Consider the following 19,844-nt stretch of genomic DNA (forward strand, 5'->3'; position numbering starts at 1 on the left):
CACATCTGCTGGCTCGCGAGCAATACTTTCCGACCTCTGGTATAGGCAATGGAAAAAATCTTGCCAACCAAATCAAGATAGCAGCCATAACTCGTAAAGGGACAACAAAGGAACTACACAAAATTCTAATATTTCGGGTGTAGGCCTAGTGCAACAGTGCACAACCACAGGTTACACTTGTATACTAGACCTCAGCTACTCAAATTGTGACGTCATATGATTGTGCACTAGAGTAACTAGGCCTATACCCTTAATTTCTGTAGCAAGATTAGCACCATCCTTTTCGCGCTCCACAGTCTGACAGCCAATAGCAAAATATAAACGATACGGTTCCGAGGACACATTAACCTAAACTACAGTAGGCTTTCACACAAAGTGTAGGCTACGTGTAGAAGTAATTTAGTTAATCGTACAGCCGTATGCGAGTAATTTAGTGTAGCACGGATAAGTCTAAGTGATTGCTGTTTTATGTCAGCATTTTAAAAGCCTTATCCAGCAATCAGTAGGTGCTAGGCTAGCCTAATAAAGCAGTTGTGCACTACAGTAGTACGTGGTGCTGTCATATCCACAACTATTAAGTCATTAACTACGGCATTAATCAAGCAGTCTACTCTTTGGTCAATTTGTTCAGACTCCGGAACAAAATTCCATTTTTATTGCGAGAAAGGCTAAGTTTATCGCTCCACGCTTGACTGGACTTGGTCATGCGATGAAACCATAAAGATCTTTCCGGCATTGGGTAAAAGCTGGACACCACGCAATCCGCGGATCGTCCGTGGACGGTGGTTGAAATAGGCTTAAATCAGTTGCTCTGCAACAAATCGTGCATGGGCGGGTTTAAGGATAAGTTTAATGCAGTGGTTTCGAGATCGACCATAAACACTTGAAAATGGACGATTTCAAGATAAGCTTAAATAGCGGATATGAGGAGAGTGTCCATAGACTGTTTTGGGATAGGCTTAAATAATGGGTATTGGAAAAATGTCCATGGACAGTTTTGGGATCATATGCTGTGACTATGAGCGAGAAAAGGAAACAGAAGATCAAAATGTAAGCAGGCAATTTGAAGGTGAGAAATTGCATTTAAGCAGTTTAAACACAAAGGAAATCTGGAAAGGCAGTTTGAAGTTAATGACATGAATTTGGAAGATGCATTTAACGGTGAATAAGGAAGTCAGCAGTTGAAAGATGTAGAAGAAAATCTGGAACGTCCATCTAAAGACGTAGAGGCAAGTCTTGAGAAGCAGAATAAGTAAGAGGCGAATCGGAAAAGGCAGTTTGAAGATGAAGAGATAGGCTATAGTTTCGCGATCCGTTTAGAAAGGAGAAGGTGCAATAAAGAAACTTGTGTAAAAATTAGAAATCTAGTAACATTCCTGAAGGAAGCTATACTAGCTGTAACTCAATTAAAGAAAAGATAAATATCCGGGCAGTGGTTTGCTGCCGAAAATGTAGTTTCAATCAAACAGAATTTGTTAACAGCATCACCAACCCTGATACAAACTTACTTGTTACCCTGCCTTTAAATCGAACCATTTTCTTAAGAACCGCAGCATATTCAAAATTGCCTATGTTTGGATACAGCTGATGACAATTCTTGCAACATTTGGACAACTAATCTTACATTACTGAATGTATGTAAACAGACCTGTCCAATAGATCACTAGTTTACTGCATCTTACTGCAATAGCTTGATTAAATTATTTAGTAAAAACAAAACTGCTTTCACTGAAAATGCGTCGTTATTTTATTGAGACGTTTCCAAGTCGATCTGATCCGATTCACCCAAGCCTCAGAGGGTGCTGTTTCCCTATATTTAGCTTGCTTGTGAGTAATTTGTCACATTTTAGAAGCCGTCAGCTAACAGAGTTTGGGTTTGATCCTGTATTGCAATATCTTATCCACCCTAGCCGTTATGCCAGCTCATCTAGCTGACCACAAACGTGAATTCGTTAACCATAAGCGAATGTGTCACTGTAATCGTTGGTCATGGGATACTTAACATTTGGATGACAAAATAGCCTACATCAGATATCGGAGATGAGGACGATACTCCAAAAATAAATTTCCAACGAGGATAGAGATTGCTAACGAGACCTGGAACTCGTGTCATACCGTTTACACTGTCGTAGTCACTGAATGTTTCACATAGGCCTACCAGACATTTGGCACATGTCATTGAGTTAGTGTGGTTGGTTTGATCTACCTACAGTAGGCTATAGGCTACACTACCAGACTGGACACATACTTTCTGGATTTTTTTGAGGTTGAGAGGAACTTTATGATTGCAGTTTTCGAGGCAATACATATTTACAATAAAGACAGTGTATTTAAGGAAAGTGTAAGATTTAGAAAAACGAAAAAGTCGGATTAGTTTGTGGATAGTGCCCAAGATATTACAAAATATTCTAGGCTACTGTATATGGTTTAAATCTGAAAAAGACTGTTTGAATGCAGCAAGCGATTTGATTGTAAAATGAGATGTTCTGCTTGTTACTGATATACAAACGCTTGCTGATATTGGCTTACCTTGTCAATACAAAAAGAGGAAGGTAGCTTGTGCAAGCACCAACAGACATTCATGAAGTAGGTAGTAAGAGAAGCTTACTACTATGTAGGCTACGTATGCGATGATTAGTATATATTTGTTGTCATGTCAGGGGGAAGTATTTTCACGACTTAAATCCGGAGATGATTCCCCATCGCTAGAGCCTCGGTTACCGAGCTAGTCTTTGTGCAAACTTAAGTGATTGTTTGGATTGGTATATGATCAAAATGGTAGTATGTAAAATGGGCATGTTGGAAAACACGCAAAAAATTGGTTGCTTGTTGAACAAGACTGTATGAGTAGGCCTGTAGCGGCCGTTGGATACTTATTGGTTTGTCGCTGGTTGGCGCCCTCGTGATGTTCCCAGCACGTGTGTATTTTCGCATTGCTCGTTCACTTTACCTGCCCATTCGTTTTTGCACTGCCTGCGCGCAGGACATCAGTTTGAGTAAAGTCTTAAACTCAGAACCTCGTGTTCATTTATTTTAATATATGAGCGAAGGAGAGAACAGAAATAGCAACCTTCTGAGTAAAGGAGTCAGCATCGCAACAACGCAGTATCGTAACAGCATCGCAACAACGTAACAACGCGACTACAACCTACCTTCGCCATAGGCCTACTCACTGTATGGCAGAAAAGTGATTTTAATATTGAGATGGATCTTAAAACTGCTACACAAAGAAATGAATGCTGGAAGGTAGTTCACCCAACTCTACACGGGGAAATACTTGGCAACACACCAGCTCGGTGCTTACAACATCTTTGGAATGGTTTGGAAATGGTAACTATTAACATACAATGTGGGAAATCTAATATTCGTAAATTTCAGGGGGCCACATATGAAACAGAGATATTTTGGAGGGCCAAGCCTGAACTAAATTCTGCAAAATATTGTATTTCCTACTGAAAAGTAGTAAATAAGCATTGTTTTGACAAGCTTGAAAGGGTAGGCTACATACTGTATTTGACATAATTCAGCAATGAAAAAATGAAGTTGCTTGTCATTTATTCAATAAAATTTCCTTGAGCAATAGTAAACAAAAAAGAATAGTTTTTTTATGAACACATCATTGGCCTATTTGAGTAAATCTTTTCAGTCACGAGTTTCAAATACTGTTTGAAAGAGGTTTGTAGCATCCTAAAAGACAACACAATGCTGTGTTTGTGCTGGCACATTATATTGAACTGTCGCTGTACATCATTGAACGGTGATTCAGAGAACAAGGCTTCTAAAGAAAGTGTCCCAGTTCGCTGCTAGTTGGGGCCTTTCAGCATCAGTAAAGGTTTTGTATTTCTCTGCATGTTTTGTGACGTAATGCAATCTCAAATTATAGTCCTTAAGCACTAAACACACGGCTTTACTTTCGACTTCAGTTAACAAATAGAATCTATAGACATTTACAGGTCACATGTATCCAAAAATAACATGAGAGGAACCCGATTTTGTACAATCATAAAAACTTTCACAACACTTGTTTTTGATTACAAAGCGACCGTGATTAAATGCTTGTTATTGCAATAAAGAAACCTTTGAAATCAAGATAAAATTTATCACATCAACATTAACGAAAGTGGTTATCAATGCGCGCGAAAAAACAGTTATAACGAAATACACAACCCGGCCACTTGAAGAACCGTCAAACACCTAAAACTAAGATCTCTATGATTTTGTTGGACGTCCTACGTAGGGCTTTAAAAAACCTATTTAGACCAATCAGAATGAAGCATGGTTGGGGTTGTTTTCAAGCCTGGGAATTACCCTAGCAATTCGCGCGCTTCAATGTCCCAGGTCGCGTGCAGAATGGAACGGACCAGAATTTGAGAAATTTCTGATAAAGTATGGAATCAACCATGTGAAGACTACACCATTGTGGCCTCAAGCAAACGGAGAGGTGGAACGACAGAACCACACACTGATGAAATCAATCCGTTTTGCACAATTGGAGAAAAAGGACTGGAAGTTTATCTATCTGTCTATCTTTATTGTATTGTCTTATGATGTCTATGTTAGATCGCTACTTCATGGTTTTGACATCCGGGTTAATTGAGTCTTCATAGAATCGTGTTTGTGACTAGCGTGCATATGATGAATACAATACAAAAGTAATGCAAAACACGACAATCATATCTCACAATCATAGCAATTACATCTGCAATAAACACTTCAACAAGTACGTATTGTAGCGAAGTGGGTCAACTTCTCAAGTTCAAGTGCCATATACCCACCTTTAGTTTCAAAGAAATATTATATGAATTGAGTTTTTGCTTTTGCAAACCTACCTGTAACGTTCGCCTACTTCATTTAAAACCAGCCATCAAGCATGTACGTTGGTTTCAGATTGTGAAGTCACAAATTTGGAATATTTCCTCTGCTAAACCACGTTTAAATATTGAAAAATTCTCCTTCATTTAAACACTTACACTTGGAGCTCCAATCTAAATCACCTTTCCTGATGAAAAGCACACTACACGCTTGGCAGTTGAACCTCTAAAGTCTAAATCAACCACACAACTAACTTACAAGATGAAAAGGGTGACGCAAATACACTACGTTTATAACTTAGTTCCTTTATACATTTAATCTGTTTTAGTTTCAAAAATCATGAATAAAGAATACGAAGAATCAAGCATGCACAGATTTGTAAACGCTTTTGCATGTTCATATTAAATTACATGCATGTTTGTCACCTGTTAAACAACACTTCTTTCATATTTCGGAAGCAAGAAATTCAAACCGTGTTCATTTATAATCTTTCTAGCTTCAACTATGTCTTGATTCAGCCTCTCTTTCATAGAATTAGTAAATGAGTCAATGGTGAGTTTGCCTTTCTTTCTTTTATTTTCCCCATTCAGTTCTTGACTAAGGCAGAGAAGACGTTGTTGCAGATTGTCTGGCGAAATGACTGTGTGCTTCTTCAGAAACTTGACGATTTTTAGTGTCTCCGCGATCGGGTTCTTGACTAGCTCTCCATATTCAATTATGAGAGTTGGTTTACCACTCGAAACCACATATTCAATTATTTCCAACCAGTGATGAAAACTACTGTCAAATCGTTCAGAAAATGCTGTATGAAATGAAATATAAGATAACATTACAAAGTAAAGTTTAAGATGTTTAAAACTACAGTTTGCAAAGCTTTTGTTACTTGTTTACCGTCCGATTGGAATTGCTTTTCACTTGCTGTTCCTGTGTGTGAGCGAGAACATTTGCTATTATAGTTGGCGACAATGGCATCATACGGGTTTCGAATGATAGCAATGACAGATTGATAAAAAAACATTGTATTTTCGATGAACATGTGATCTTTCACAACCACAGTACGATTCTTCCATACAGGTAGTGCTTCGGCCAAAAAACCTGCAGCATGTAAAAAGTGATGCTTGAGATCAACAATACAAAGGTTAAAATGTGAGTCAAGTGCTCAAACCAATTACATATAATAATCAAAGAACAGTTGCCTGTGAACAAGTTTGCATGTCATCATGCGTTTAACCCTATTCATTGGGTAACAATAATCAGCTAATACTGTAGCTGCTACAGTAGCATGGGTCGCAAAAACCAATACGCATTTAGCAATGAATATGACGTAAGTGGCAGCAGCCAAGGGTATGACGCTAGTGTTTGGATCAAGTATTCTAGCCACATGAAAGAATAAATTTTCATGATTTTGTAAGCTTTTTTTGTTTGTAAGAATGTTTTCTGTAGACGTAGACACTATCATTCATTTGGTGGCAGTGTTAATAACCTTCCGTGGTTATAGTGCCACTGTGTCATGTTTGTCTTCGCATGTGGTATAAAATTAGACGACTGGACATAGTGGACTTTTACGTGTTACAAAAATGGAAATCATATAATTTGTAAGCACAGTGTTGATTTGGATGTAACACAATGCTGCTGGAGGTAGATATGCTAAGCTTCAGCTCACTGAGCTCTGCCTTAGCTTTAGGCGATGGTCTTATTTCAGTACCGGTAATTGCCGTCATCACAGGTATGCTTACTGCCATATGTGACATTTCTATGATGAAAAATAGACATTAACTGCGAAGTTATATTCCGTTCCGTTCTAATTGCGTTAACTAGCCTGCCACCCACCACTAACCAGAACATACATAATTCAGACCTCAACAATCAAACATTCTGGTTTCACCAAATGCCGTCAAAATTGCGCCTTTAGCGGCAAGTTTTGTATGCATTTTGGCAATTACAGTATACCGCTTTACTTTATCGCTACAAAAATTTATATTACAAATTTGTTTCTACGAAATACTTAGGTTTACTGACAACGATTTTAGAATTAAACGATCAGTTTGTTTAAGCTCTTGCTCCTTAGTCTAAATTCCAATTTGCAACAGGTAGCCAATGTATCCAAGGTAACCCGTAATAAAAAAAAAACGGAACACAAATTTTGATTACATCCTACCGAGGTCCAGTAACTTGGACTGTACTTGCAATCTCAGCAAAAGTCACTAACATTACCTTACAAAATTGTGTTTGAGTAGTTGATAATTTCGCGCGATGTGTGCAACGCAAGTGTACCTGCAACGCCGCATAGATCACGTGGAGTAAATTTTGAATAAAACGTCCAAACAAACTGAAAATTTGCAGAATGATCGTTCACAGACTGAAGTTAAAATCCAGCAAATATCAGGAAATTACTGAACCTCAGCAGAAATTTAATAACCAATTCTCTGATCTGATTTTTGGGGTCGCAGTGCAATAGCCTACTTAGTTACATACAATGTTCCCTCTAAGCTGCGCGCGTGCTCAAATGCGCACTGCTGACACGGTCTCTGCGCACAAGAAAAAAATCCAACCTGAATTGAAAATAAAATAAACGCATAATAATGGCCACAGTGCGCACGTCTGATGTTGCTCACAGTTGTCCAAGGGACCGCTCAGAGAGTTGGTGTGTTTGCTCAAACTCGTGAAAAATTAGAGGGAACATTGGTTACATACCAGTTTTGTATAATTTTTTGTCGCCATATCTACTGCTGGTGTAAACGCCAGTAGCTCTATGAATGAGGTAACGCGTCCAGGTGTTTCCAGATCCGGGAAATGAAACAAGAGCTGTTCTATCACGTTTTGCCGGAGGAAGAAGTCGTACGTTTCCACATCTGGTATCTTCAGAAAATGTCCGATAAACCTTCGTGTGCATTTGATCACAGTCCACTTTGTTGGTCAGATTAAATCTAAGTAAGTACGTCAGGAAACTCGATATTCTTTCCCAAATTCGAAAGATTATTGTAAAGTTTAAACTACGAAGTGGATTAATTATTTTTATTATCCAATAAATATGTGAAATCGAAACTGGTTGAAGTGTGCTTACAACTATGCAAACGTACGCAATTAAAGAATATTACAATCCCGTGAGGGTTAAAAAACTGGAGTTAGGCCTACGTTTCACTGAATTGACCACACGTGCACCCGGAATTGGGATCCAACATTGCCAATGGTAGCTTATGCAGGTTGCAGAGTAATATGCAATCACGAGGAGAAAGATTTTTGCGGTAAACTTGATTGCTTGATTCGTCAATCGTGAACACCTGGCGAAAGCATCCCAAAAATCTTGATTCCTCAACATATTTCGTAACGTTTCGCCCTAGAAATGTTATATCGTGGTTTGTTATTCTCTGGTAACGCAATCAGTGATTTCTTTCAAGTCTACCTATAAACTGAACGTGAAAATATTTTGACCTGGGATACAAGGAGACACGATTCTGTAGACATCCACAGCATCATCACCACCACATATTCCTGTTCCTCCTTTGCATTGGCTCGGACAAGCTGTGTGGAAATAAGTTCCAAATTGACTTACATTCTCTGCACAAATGCATGTATCCCCGGATTTTAGTCCAGCGAAGACTGCCGACCTTAATGACAAATATAAAATTAACAAAAGAAACTTAAAAATATGAAACACTTTCGATTTTAAAGTAATAATGGAACCGTCAGCATGAAAAGCTCTTGTCCTGCCACCTTAAACAAGAATTTATTCAAAAATGCACCATACGTTCTTTAAGCTTGTGTTAACGTTCTCGCAACAGTTGTTAGGAATTCCTGAATACTTTTTAAATAAAGTAGTTTGTTCATTTATAAAATGAGCCAATCAAAACTTTTACCTGCGCGAACACAACGAAAAACACCAATCTGGCGTCAAATAATCATACACCTCGGAGATGTTGTGAATATTTATTTTTTTGTTGAATTCCAAGCACCCAATTCTACTGACTTCAATAAAAAGTAAACATTAGTAGTTTTACATTACTGTTTAAAGTCTCAATACAATATTTCCGTACAAAATTTTAAGTTTATCGTAAAAAATATTTTAAATCGCTTTATTTTTGTTGTCTTTGTGACGAATACTAGCTGTAGACTTTGTTAGTTTTCATAGAATTGACTGAATTTTTTGTTACCTTCGCAATGCAAAGATGTCTGCAATTGATGTTTTTCTAAGTGACTGCAAAAAACAAACATTTGATTAAATAAAAATGAATAAAAAAAACTTATTTAAAACTTTAATTAATTTTTTATGGATACAGATTGCTTAACTTAATATGCATGAAATTCTAACTGTAACATATTACGTCAATGCAAATTTCCTTGAATATTGTTTTTGCTGAAAACTACGATTTTGTGGTTCGACAATTTCAGTTTGATGAACATAGCATAGCAGTGAGACAAAAATGTAGATGAGGCAAAACGATTTCCAACTTTTCAATCTGGCAAAAACGTTCCCTTTCATTGTAAAATAGGCAGAGGCCCAGTAATTTGTCAGTATTTTCCAGGTAAATTTAAAAAATCTATGTTTTGTTGAAGATGTCTGTTTACAAATTACATAGAAATGGTAATTTTAAAAAAAATAAAAAAAATTTGGGTTTCTTAGAGTTATTTCCTAATAATAAATATCTTTAACTACCTTTCTTTCTTCGTCTGAACGTTCTTTCTGACGTCACGCGCTAAAACGAAGTTTCTACTCATTTGTTTAAATCTCTTTGGTTTTTTATAGAAGCGACCGCTTTAAGGATGACCAATCTTTATATACTTCATATGACTGACATGTATTTTGAGATTGTGTCAAATTTATGTCAAATATCCTGAGACAATTGAAGTGAAGCGCAAGTCCGAAAGCTAGTTGGCCTTAAATCAAAGTAGTTGCTCATAAGTATACTGGAGAAAGAATTTTAATACATAATGGTTAAGCAGTTATTGCCAAAACTGTATCGCAAATTTGGCCTCAATCGTGAGGGAGTCAGCAGTCAGTATGACGTCAGAATGTAAAAACTATACGCTAGATGGCTGGGGGTTTCAATTAAGTATGGCAGTAATGGTACGCTAGCTTATGCGTTTTGGCTGGAATACACCACTGTGGACCATAACAAGGTAGGTGATTAGTAGTAACTAGCAGTTAAGGTTTATTTTCACCATAGGAATGTCACAGATGACATATATAAACTGGTGAAGCATTCTTTTGTTTAAGGTAGTTACCGGCAGTGTTTTTTTAAGGTGTTTTGGGGGACCGAAACGGTCCCCCAAATTTCTCCAGCGGTTTCCCAAAATTTAGACTTGCTACTCTGGTCTTGCTAATTTGGTCTCTTAAAACTACTTAGCGGTCACCCAAACCAAACCTTAAAAAAAAACCTGGTTACCGGTATGGTATTGGAGAAGGCTAAAACCAAAGCTAAGCACATTAACCAGCACAGATACGGTAAGCTGGTTAAGGTCTGTTTAACGCAAAATCTTCCGGCTATGCAGTTAAGCAGGGGCGACTCCATACATTAATCGTTACTCAGGCTCAAGATAGATTTTGACAAGAATATACTGGCGATATAGTAACACACGCTAGAAATTACTAACTTCATAGATTCCGAGAAATCCTTCACATGCTTTGGCATCATAAACATATCTTAACCTAGATCACCTAAAAAGATGTCGCGTGAGCTGCGCGTTTCGTTTGATCGTGACGTAGTTAACCGTTTTTTTTTGTCGCTAATCTCCTTGTAATTGGTACATTACCGCCTGTAGAGCAGTCAGCAATTAAAACTATTTGTCCTTTGTGTTGGGCTTACGTCTTAGCTTTTTTATCAATCATAACCATCTCAATGATTGTAGAGCACGTTCAACTTTTTTCTGTGCATAGCCCAAGTGTTGTAAAGCTGGTTTAACGTAGACAGTCGACGCTATAGCGACCTACGGTTTTTTTCATTAGGCTTTTCTAAAAAACAGAAAAAATTTTTGCGTTCTAGATCTTGTAAATCTAAAAGTTTCCGGGGAGCTTGTTCCCCATAACTACTATGATGACCTCTTTTTTGCTCGAAACTTCTTTCTAGTGTATTCCATCAATTTTAAATTACTTGAAATACATTCTGTATATGTGACTTTTCAAAACGATAATATATATCTGTGATGTGAAGTTGGTCACCCTAAGCGCTCTTGGTATACCGCCTTGTTGTGTACTGCATTTTTTACGTCAAGATAAACTAAACATCTCAATATAAAATACACCAAAAAGGACTTTTTTTGAATACAAGAATCCCTCACCAATATTAAAAGTGTTTGAACCGTTTTCTGTTCAGTCTCATTTAAATTTAACCTCTGTTTTATTAACTGTATGTATCAAATGCATAGAGTTTGCAGCACTCTTCTATTACCTTACTATTTCAAACCTGCCTTTATTAACAAGGACGCTTTGTAAACTGTTGTTTTAATACTGTGTTCTCGAAGCGTTTAATACCATCAGGAAGTGAAATGTCACAATAAGGAAACCTGCCTCGGTAAGATAGCATTGTTGCGATATCACAAATCGCAAAGCTTGACAACCTTAGCTTGTTGCAATGCATGCATCATTTTACGAACAAATGAAACTCTAATCACTGGAAGATTCTTATCGCCGATTCTGGTTTCACAGCAGCTTAAAACAATTTTCTTGTTTTGTCGTTCTACAAAAAAATTTTCTATGTTTTCGTGCTTTACCATTGTTCCTTTCATGCATAAGTAGTGTTTATATAATTTTGGTGGATTCATCGACCAGATTCATCAATACAAATCCTCCTTTATCCCGCACACACCTCTTACGTTGCCACTCGAGTTGCCAACAACGTAAAACTCATCGTGTACTACAGATAATTTTGTATAATGTGTGGACAACTCAAATTAAGCAAATCTTTTTCTGTAAAAGCGGAATGAGTTTCAACTCCGAGATGCCAAAACTAATGAACCAGGCTGCATTTACCTGTCTCTAATAATTTTGTTATAATAATAATAATAATTTGGCTTTCCAAACCTTCTTGCGTAAAACCCACAACTTTTGAATAGGTTTACGTTGCAATCTGACATCAAATTGGTTTAAAAGGGTAATCAACGACAGATTACTGTCTATTGCCTTGTTAATCCTTATTTGAATTTGTTACACGTGTCGCGGAAAAACGGGCTGCTCTTCCATGAACAATTAAAAGTCCTTTGTTCAAACTTCATTTGAGAGATTTTAGCAAGCGTATATTTGTTAGATTGTGTAAAGCATGCCATTTAGAAATGCTCATTTCATTTTAATAAACGTGATTATGTGGTAGGATTGAATCAAATCTCCAAATTCAAAAGTTTTCTTATTATTTCTAGCATTAAATTTGAAGCGAAGAAAAACAAGACTACCGCGAAACCAATGCCTTCAGCCACTATCATCAACATCACACTTCCATCTGAAGAATCGTCATCATCGTTTTGATGTTCGTCATCACTGCTATCAATGTCATAAGATTCATCGTCAGTAATCTCGTCTGCCACTTGATCTACTGTATACCTTGTCTTAGCCAATTTTGGCAAGTACTCGTGAAGATACAATATGTCAACCTGCAATTTAGAGAGTAGCCTAAGTAGGCCTACACTGTAAAAAAAAATTTTCTTGTTTACATCTAAATGTATGGCAGCAGTGTTGCCATACAAAATTATGTATCTTTACATTCAAAAGATGTGAAGTGCTTTTACACAAAGCATTTTGATTTTTTCCTAAAACAATGCGTTATGTAAATTAACGCATAAAACTGTTAAAATAGTAATGGTATTATGTTTATTACAGGTCCTATACACATGGTTCTACATACAATTAGCTGTATTAAAGCAAAAATCAATACTTTATTGAAAGTAAATCTATCAATCGCTCGCCTTTTATTTACTTTACTTTGCATGACAGTGGTGATACGGATAATTAATTAATTCACCATTCAAAATATGACACTTGACATGTTTTACAATATTGTACAGTTGGTTACTCAGAAATTGTAGAGTACAATCAGGCTGTGCACGTTTATACAAATCACAAGAAATGTCAGATTCAGTAAAAGTTCTTTGATATGGTTTTGTCTTATGCTTTCTTTTATAGTGAGACATAAGTGAAGTATACTTCCTGAAGTTCAGTTTGCAGTCAGCAACACCACATTTAAACACATAGTTATGCACATTTCGATAAAACAAAATGTGCTCAAAACACTTTACATCAGACTAATCAATTTTATAATTGCATAAATCACATGTAGATAACAACATAATCTTCGAAGAAAAATGATCAGGTAAAACAGAAATACTTGAGAAAGCGAGACAAGAACAAGCTGAAAATGAGTACATTAAAATCGAATTAACTACTTTACGAACACTTGTTTTATTTACAATTGATATGACTGTAGCACGTCCAACACGCTGAGCAAAACATGGTACACTGCCACAGCTGTTGCAGTTACGCTCTAGGTTGACTGCTAGGCCTAACTGTAGTTAAATAAGGCTAACTACCAGGTTCACTTCAGAAGGCGTCAAACCCCAAAAAATGCCATAAAATCTTAGTTTGTTTTACTCGACAGTGAATTTACTAAAAGACTGATTACTGGAAAAATCCTCAATGGGGCTCTCTGAAATTTTGCATGTCAATTTAGTGTTTAGTTTTACAGAGGTGCAAAACAAACACTAAAGTTTTTGGTCTAAAAAACCCAATTTTAGCTACTTTCATGCTAATTTTCAGCCTAAATCTGCATGCGACCTGGGACATTGAAGCGCGCGAACTGCTAGGGTAATTCCCAGGGTAGAAAACAACACCAACAGTGCTGCATTCTGATTGGTCCAAATAGGTTTTTTAAAGCCCTACGTAGGACGTCCAACAAAATCATAGAGATCTTAGTTCTAGGGGTTTGACGCCTACTTCAGAATTTCTAAAAAAAATTAACCTTTTTATATAACTTTTGCTACCAGTCATTACAAAAGTGTTAAATACCCCATGGAAATAATTTAAAAACAGGAACGTTTCAAAAACAGACTTAATCTTCTTGCGCCATAAAAATTTGATAAATGAATTAACGTAGTGGCAAGTATGTTAGTTGCCACGGGCCCCGAGCTTAGAAGGGACCTTCGTGCATAGTATGTCTAAATCAGCTGAAAAACTTTTTCATTTCTCGGTATTAATTTCCTCACCCGGGCTATTGGTAAAATCTGTGCATTTTTTTGAAAACTTTCGCAAGTAGGTCTAGACTCTATTTGGATTTATTTCTCAAAACTTCCTTTAAAACAACCAAAAATGACTACAATTAAAAAAAAATTTAGGCTTCCCCAGATGCCCGACAATTGGTTAATACGGCTCCTCCAAAAAGGCTTTGAAAAGTAACTATTAAATTATTGGGAAAATTTCAATTTATCCAATTTTTTAAATTCATTGAACAATCAACTTCAGGGACAATTAAACGTAAGTACAGTATTTGCAACCTAAGAATTCAGAATATAAACAAAATGTAATGTTTAAGGAAAATAAAATCTTCTTGCATGATTATCCAGCAACGATGGATGAAATGATGCAGTTAATAGTTAATACAATGAGTCCAGGACAGTCATACACAGCAAATTGAAACTGCCGGTACACTCTGTTTTTTTTTCTCTGGTTAAAAGTCGCCATAGCGTTGATACAGAACTTGCTTGGTCAAAGTCATCATAATTTTGAAGTTCTCAAATACCCCACCCCCAGTGGAGAAGTGGAAACAACGTCTTTCTAATTGCTACGTCTGGGAATCTAATCGTCTCATTCAAATACGCTCCCAAGCACGAACTGCTGGTGTACAACATCAAAGAAGGCAGAGAAACGTTTTTGTCAATTGCTTGGAGTTGACGTTCTCCGTTTCTTTGCGTACGATACGTCAAAAATGATTATTACTTGCGTTTAGCCAAAGGTTACTGCAGCCGGATAATATAAGTCGCTCGATTTCAACGTAAAAGTGTATAGGAAATTCTTAATTCCTTGTAAAATACTACCACAGGCGACGAATACTACATTTTGTAAAAAAACATATGATACAAACAGAAAGAGTATGAATAATCTCCGCTGAGCTTCCTGCTTGAAGCTCCTAAAACCAGTAACATCTGGTCATGCCCATCCTGTGAAGTAGTCTAAATTCTCTTGTTGCCGGTTTCAGCTTCTAAGTAAGTGAGTCGTTTGTTTACAGTTTAAAGGAAAATAATTTCATTTATCAACTTAAAATATCTTGGGCCGGTAGAAATAAGATATGTAGATATTAACTTATTCCTAAACAAAGCTTCTCTATGCATTGGTAGTAGATTCAGAATAAAAATGTAAGGAATTTTAAGTTGTAATAAAGATTCAAACGTACGATTTTCCCCCTTGAGGTAGTCAACTTTAACGGAAGGTTGTTATTTATTAATAGTTTGTTGAGAAAAAAGTTTTCAAAAAACCAAGTTTTTACCTGGTAATTTTTAGATCGAAGGGACCGACCAATGCGATACAACTGAAATGTCGAACGACATCATCATATTTCCGGCTAATTAGTCAGCAGCTTAATTAAGACATTTCATAAAGTCTGTCATTTCAAGATTTTTACGTTTAGCGTTTTTAAGTTTTCTAAGTCTTCATTGGACACTTGCCGCTGAAAAATATGAAAGTCATTTGTGCTGGTATGTCTAAAACCGGGACGAAATCCCTACGAGCCGCCTTAACCTTACTGGGATACAATGTCTACGATTTTCTCGAGAATTATCAATATTTGGGTGGTGAATGGAACAGGATTGCATCAGAAGGTGGAACTACTGAAGATTTTCGTCGAATGTTTGAGAATGTGGACGCGGTAACTGACATGCCTGGATGTTCGTTTTGGGATGAAATTCACAAAGCTTTTCCTGATGCAAAGGTAGGCGTCTATGTTTTGTCAGTGCAGAGGTACAAAGCGGTTTGTTCAGTTTAACAATATAAGCGATATAGCAGAAAAATTTCTTCTACATTAATTCTCTTCGGTTGCTCATGCCGCAGATAATCTTCACAACAAGAGACGAAGATTCTTGGTTACAAAGCGTGGAGCACCAGATGGCGGCCGAAGATCATCCGCTTGTCCATCTCATGATGCTGCTCTCTCCGACCTATTGGAAGCTTGACCGATTTATGTGGAGAATTGGTAAGATAATTACTTTTGTATCTTGTGCCTCTCATGGAGAATTACTTTGGTTTGTTTTAGATCACGCGGTGTCAGGTACTGGAATGATAAGTAGGTTTTTAAGAGGAGTAAAAATCAACAGATTACTCACAAAAATGGCCTACAGAAAGCACAACGCAAACGTTTTACAGGTTCAAAGTTTTTAATTGTAACAACACTCGTTAAAGTTCATCAATGTTTTTAAGTTTAGCTTATCAATCGCTTTTCAGAACGCTCCCAAGGACAAATTGCTTGTGTATAGCGTCAAAGAAGGCTGGAAACCTCTGTGTAAGTTTCTTGGAGTTGATGTTCCTTCCAAACCATTCCCTCATAAGAACAAACAGGGACAGATGGTGGAGGAATTGATGGCGAAGCATCCCATTTACATCCGCGGAGAACGCGAAGTTATGTTCTTTGGATCTCTTCTGCTGCTGATGTTGGTGCTGGGAGTTTACATAATCGTTACCAGACTTTTTTGATTAAAAACATTGACAATGAGACCAACCATGCCTTAAATAATCTTAAAACAATCGAGCAAGGAAGGAAAGGAACACACCAAGTTTGTTTGGATAATTATGGACTCTTGCAATTTCCACGCTGCTAAATAAAAAACTTCATAACTTATATTTCATTTGATTAAAATTTTCAAATTTTTTTTATGTAGCTACAATTTACTGTATAAGCGAGGTAATTGAGTTATGCTTAACGGGCAGCATTATGCTGTGTCTATTGGTGGTACTCCGATCAGTGCAGAATCCACAAACAGGAAAATACAAGGTGACGACCTTTCCAGTTATCTCAATTGAGTGGTTTAATGAGGCTGATACCGTATTTACTTGATTGTAAGCCGCATGTGATAGTGTTAAAAATTTAATGTAAGCCGTCCTTGAAGGTAAGCCGCGGCTTACAATCAAGTAAATACGGTACCAACTGTTTACACGCAAAGCTGAAACTGTTTAAAGGTTTATTTAACTTTCACGCTCATTATTGTCATTGTCATCATCTTCGATAATGTCACCGAGATTACCGATACTTTCTTCAGTATCAGTATCATGTTCTTTCCGTAGGCAAGGAATTTTTGCAGCATTGTCGGTTGTGATTCCACATACATCAAAAGAATTGATGATGACTTCTTTTGAAACTTTACCCCATGCTTGAACGACCCACGTAATTTGTTTCAAATGACTGGGTGCCTTTATTTTACCACCAGAAGTGTACTCAAACTCCCCTTTACGAAACCATTCATCATAAAACTCGCGAAAGTATTGCTTAAATGGTTTGTTGATGCAAACGTCAAGTGGTTGCAGATATTTTGTGCATCCACCAGGAATCACTGACATAACAGTGTAGTACCGCTGTAATTGTTTCTTCATATCATCAGATATATGGCACTTGAACGAATCCCACACAAGCATACGTTTGGCAAAGGAAAAATTTGTCCAAACTTTTTCCACCCAATCCGCAGTAAGAATGCCATTCATCCAGCCATTTGGTGTTGCCGCCACTATAACACCGGAGATATCTGCGAGCTCTTTTTTAACTTTTTTGGCTGGGATCACAACATATTGTGTCATCTTTGTCACATCTGCTTTTACAGCTAGACACACAGTTAGTCGGCTCTTCTCGTGGCCGGTTGTTCGAATAGGAACTGCTTGTACGCCTCTCCGATCAAGCGTGGTGGCACTGGGTATATCTTCCCAGATCGGCGTCTCATCCATGTTGGCGATCATTGATGGCTGAAACTTGTGCAGATCTCTTTGATTTTTATTAAATTCAACAAAGCTATAAAGTTTGTCTTCTAAGTCGTGTGGCATGGATTGTCCAGTCGTCGTTCGCCTTCTGAGCGTCAAATTGAACCGCTTCAGAAAATTGCACAGCCAACCACCTGATGCTACAAATGCAGTCAAGCCTTTTTCTGCAGCCAAGTTTTTAGCCCAGGCTGTAATTAATTTGGTGGAGACGTGATGCTGTTGCTCCCGCTCATGTGCAACTTTTGCCATCAACTGATCTTCAACAGTAGACAGTATTGGCTTTCTCCCACAGCCAAGTTTTGACTTCTTTTTTGATGGTCCTGGTTTTTCATGAGCTGCGTTAAGTTTGGCCTTGTTTTGAACCCATCGGCGTACCATTGACTCGTCCACTTGAAATTTCCGCCCTGTTTCTCGATTTGAGTGCTTTTCTGCAAAATTTACGGCCTCAATTTTAAACTCCACAGAATACGCTCGTCTTTTACCGGTACTCATTCTTAAACAATTTCTTAAAAACACTGCAGTACTCTCCAAATTTACCGATATGTTCATTAAGTACCGTACCATAAATAAAACTGACAACTCCTTTTTTTCTTTCGAATGCACGTCATAAATGCATATGACAATTTAAAATGCAACTTCACAATTGTCGGTATCAGACAACACAGTACAGCAAAATATCTTTTTGCAAAGTCGACAAGGAAAAAGGCAAAAAGAAAAAATGTAAGCCGCTCTTGAATTTAAGCCGCAAACATAATGAAAAAAAAAACTTTGTAAGCCGCGGCTTACAATCAAGTAAATACGGTATTACTGACGAACCCTGCCAAAAGTATTAATGAAGTGGAAACGCACCGAGCACTTTGCCAAAAACGGCCACAGCTCAAGGGCATATGGAGACGAAATACCGCATGGCGACTTCACTGCCTTCAGTAAATTTGCCTCCGCCTGGTGTTTGGTTACAACCTTCTCTTTATCTTTTATGTACCTCTGTTGTTGTTGATTAACAAATTGGTTTGCTTCGTAGGCTATACAGGGTTGCCATCAGTCTCAACTCAAAAATAAGGACGACTAGAAAATGAACGAGGAATACCTCCTTGAACAGTGTAGCCTACAACAAGAGAAAGCAACCAATGTTCCTAAAAAAAAAAAAAAAAAAAAAACAAGACACTATCTGCATGTTCATAAGTTTGGTATCTCTTTGGTACAAAATGGTATCGTAAAGGTGACAAAATGCCCAAAATAAGGACAAAAGTGCCCACCTCCGTCCTAAAAATAAGGACATTTCTTAGAAAAAAGGACAAACATATTTTCTAAGACACGGACCTTTAAAAAAAGGACAAATCTTAGAAATAAGGACGTTATGGCAACCCTGGCTATATGGCATTGTTCAGAGTAGTTTGCAAGCGTTAATGTAACGAAATTCGAAACGTTTGGCAACTTGTGTTGATTTGATGATGTTTTATATTGCAACTGTATTGCTAGGTTGTGGTGCCAAACTAAACCCCGGTTTGTAGTTCTTGCTTCACAAATGAAAACAAATCTAGTATCGCTGGACTAAGCAACATTTCTGTGTCATCCAATGACGTCCATCAGCGCCCCATACCCTTTGTTGATGTTTGTTTACTTCAAATTTAAAGAGTAATACCTTCAACAAAACCAGTGCGAACCATATACTGCAGTTGGCAATTACTATTACAATACAAGCGAGCAAAACTGTGTTGAACATAACACATGGCAAACACTAGCCATTGTATTCTTTACCGACAGTGTCGAAGTTTTGCTTATAAAACAGAACATGGGTTAGTCATAAGTCACCTGTATTAGCTACTCGCAGCATTATGATATAGAAAATCTTTCAATTGTTGTCAAGCTTTCTATACTGTACCAAATAAGATTTTAAATGAATGTAGGTTGTATGGTCATTTCTGGAGGTCACAAACGGAGTGCAGATGTAAGCCTACGTATTGAGAAAGATGAACTTCGGCACCAGTAGACTAGCAATTTGAGTTTGCAGGCTGAGAGTTATGGACGGCTGATAAAGCATGTTAAGCCTAGCAGACGTTTGTTAGGTTTTGCAGTAGCGTTAGTCTGCAAAAATATA

At 37.3% G+C, this 19,844-nt stretch overlaps 2 protein-coding genes across 2 annotated transcripts; one reads left to right on the forward strand and one right to left on the reverse strand.

Moving 5' to 3' along the window:
- Nucleotides 1–3,888: 3,888 nt before the first annotated feature.
- Nucleotides 3,889–9,366, reverse strand: LOC143453153 (sialate:O-sulfotransferase 1-like). The gene is made up of 8 exons (XM_076954320.1): nt 9,135–9,366; nt 8,964–9,007; nt 8,670–8,778; nt 8,245–8,420; nt 7,948–8,149; nt 7,507–7,739; nt 5,704–5,907; nt 3,889–5,614 (listed from the first exon to the last, which is right to left on the reverse strand). Exons 1-8 carry the CDS (start codon nt 9,290–9,292, stop codon nt 5,241–5,243), a joined length of 1,500 nt encoding a protein of 499 aa, XP_076810435.1. The 5' UTR covers nt 9,293–9,366; the 3' UTR covers nt 3,889–5,240.
- Nucleotides 9,367–15,371: 6,005 nt separating this feature from the next.
- Nucleotides 15,372–16,791, forward strand: LOC143452898 (uncharacterized). The gene is made up of 4 exons (XM_076954038.1): nt 15,372–15,716; nt 15,836–15,977; nt 16,038–16,147; nt 16,226–16,791. Exons 1-4 carry the CDS (start codon nt 15,465–15,467, stop codon nt 16,472–16,474), a joined length of 753 nt encoding a protein of 250 aa, XP_076810153.1. The 5' UTR covers nt 15,372–15,464; the 3' UTR covers nt 16,475–16,791.
- The last annotated feature ends 3,053 nt before the right edge of the window (nt 16,792–19,844 follow it).

The sequence above is a fragment of the Clavelina lepadiformis genome, chromosome 4, assembly GCF_947623445.1.
Source record: "Clavelina lepadiformis chromosome 4, kaClaLepa1.1, whole genome shotgun sequence".
Taxonomy (NCBI): Eukaryota; Metazoa; Chordata; class Ascidiacea; order Aplousobranchia; family Clavelinidae; genus Clavelina; species Clavelina lepadiformis.

Coding starts and splice junctions, on each gene's coding strand:
- LOC143453153 (XM_076954320.1), bottom strand. CDS start 9,292: ATGAAAGGGAACGTTTTTGCCAGATTGAAAAGTTGGAAATCGTTTTGC. Junction 7,740..7,947: donor TGTGGTCAATTCAGTGAAAC/GTAGGCCTAACT, acceptor GTACTTACTTAG/ATTTAATCTGACCAACAAAG. Junction 5,615..5,703: donor AAAGCAATTCCAATCGGACG/GTAAACAAGTAA, acceptor CATTTCATACAG/CATTTTCTGAACGATTTGAC.
- LOC143452898 (XM_076954038.1), top strand. CDS start 15,465: ATGAAAGTCATTTGTGCTGGTATGTCTAAAACCGGGACGAAATCCCTA. Junction 15,717..15,835: donor AAGCTTTTCCTGATGCAAAG/GTAGGCGTCTAT, acceptor CTCATGCCGCAG/ATAATCTTCACAACAAGAGA. Junction 16,148..16,225: donor ACAACGCAAACGTTTTACAG/GTTCAAAGTTTT, acceptor ATCGCTTTTCAG/AACGCTCCCAAGGACAAATT.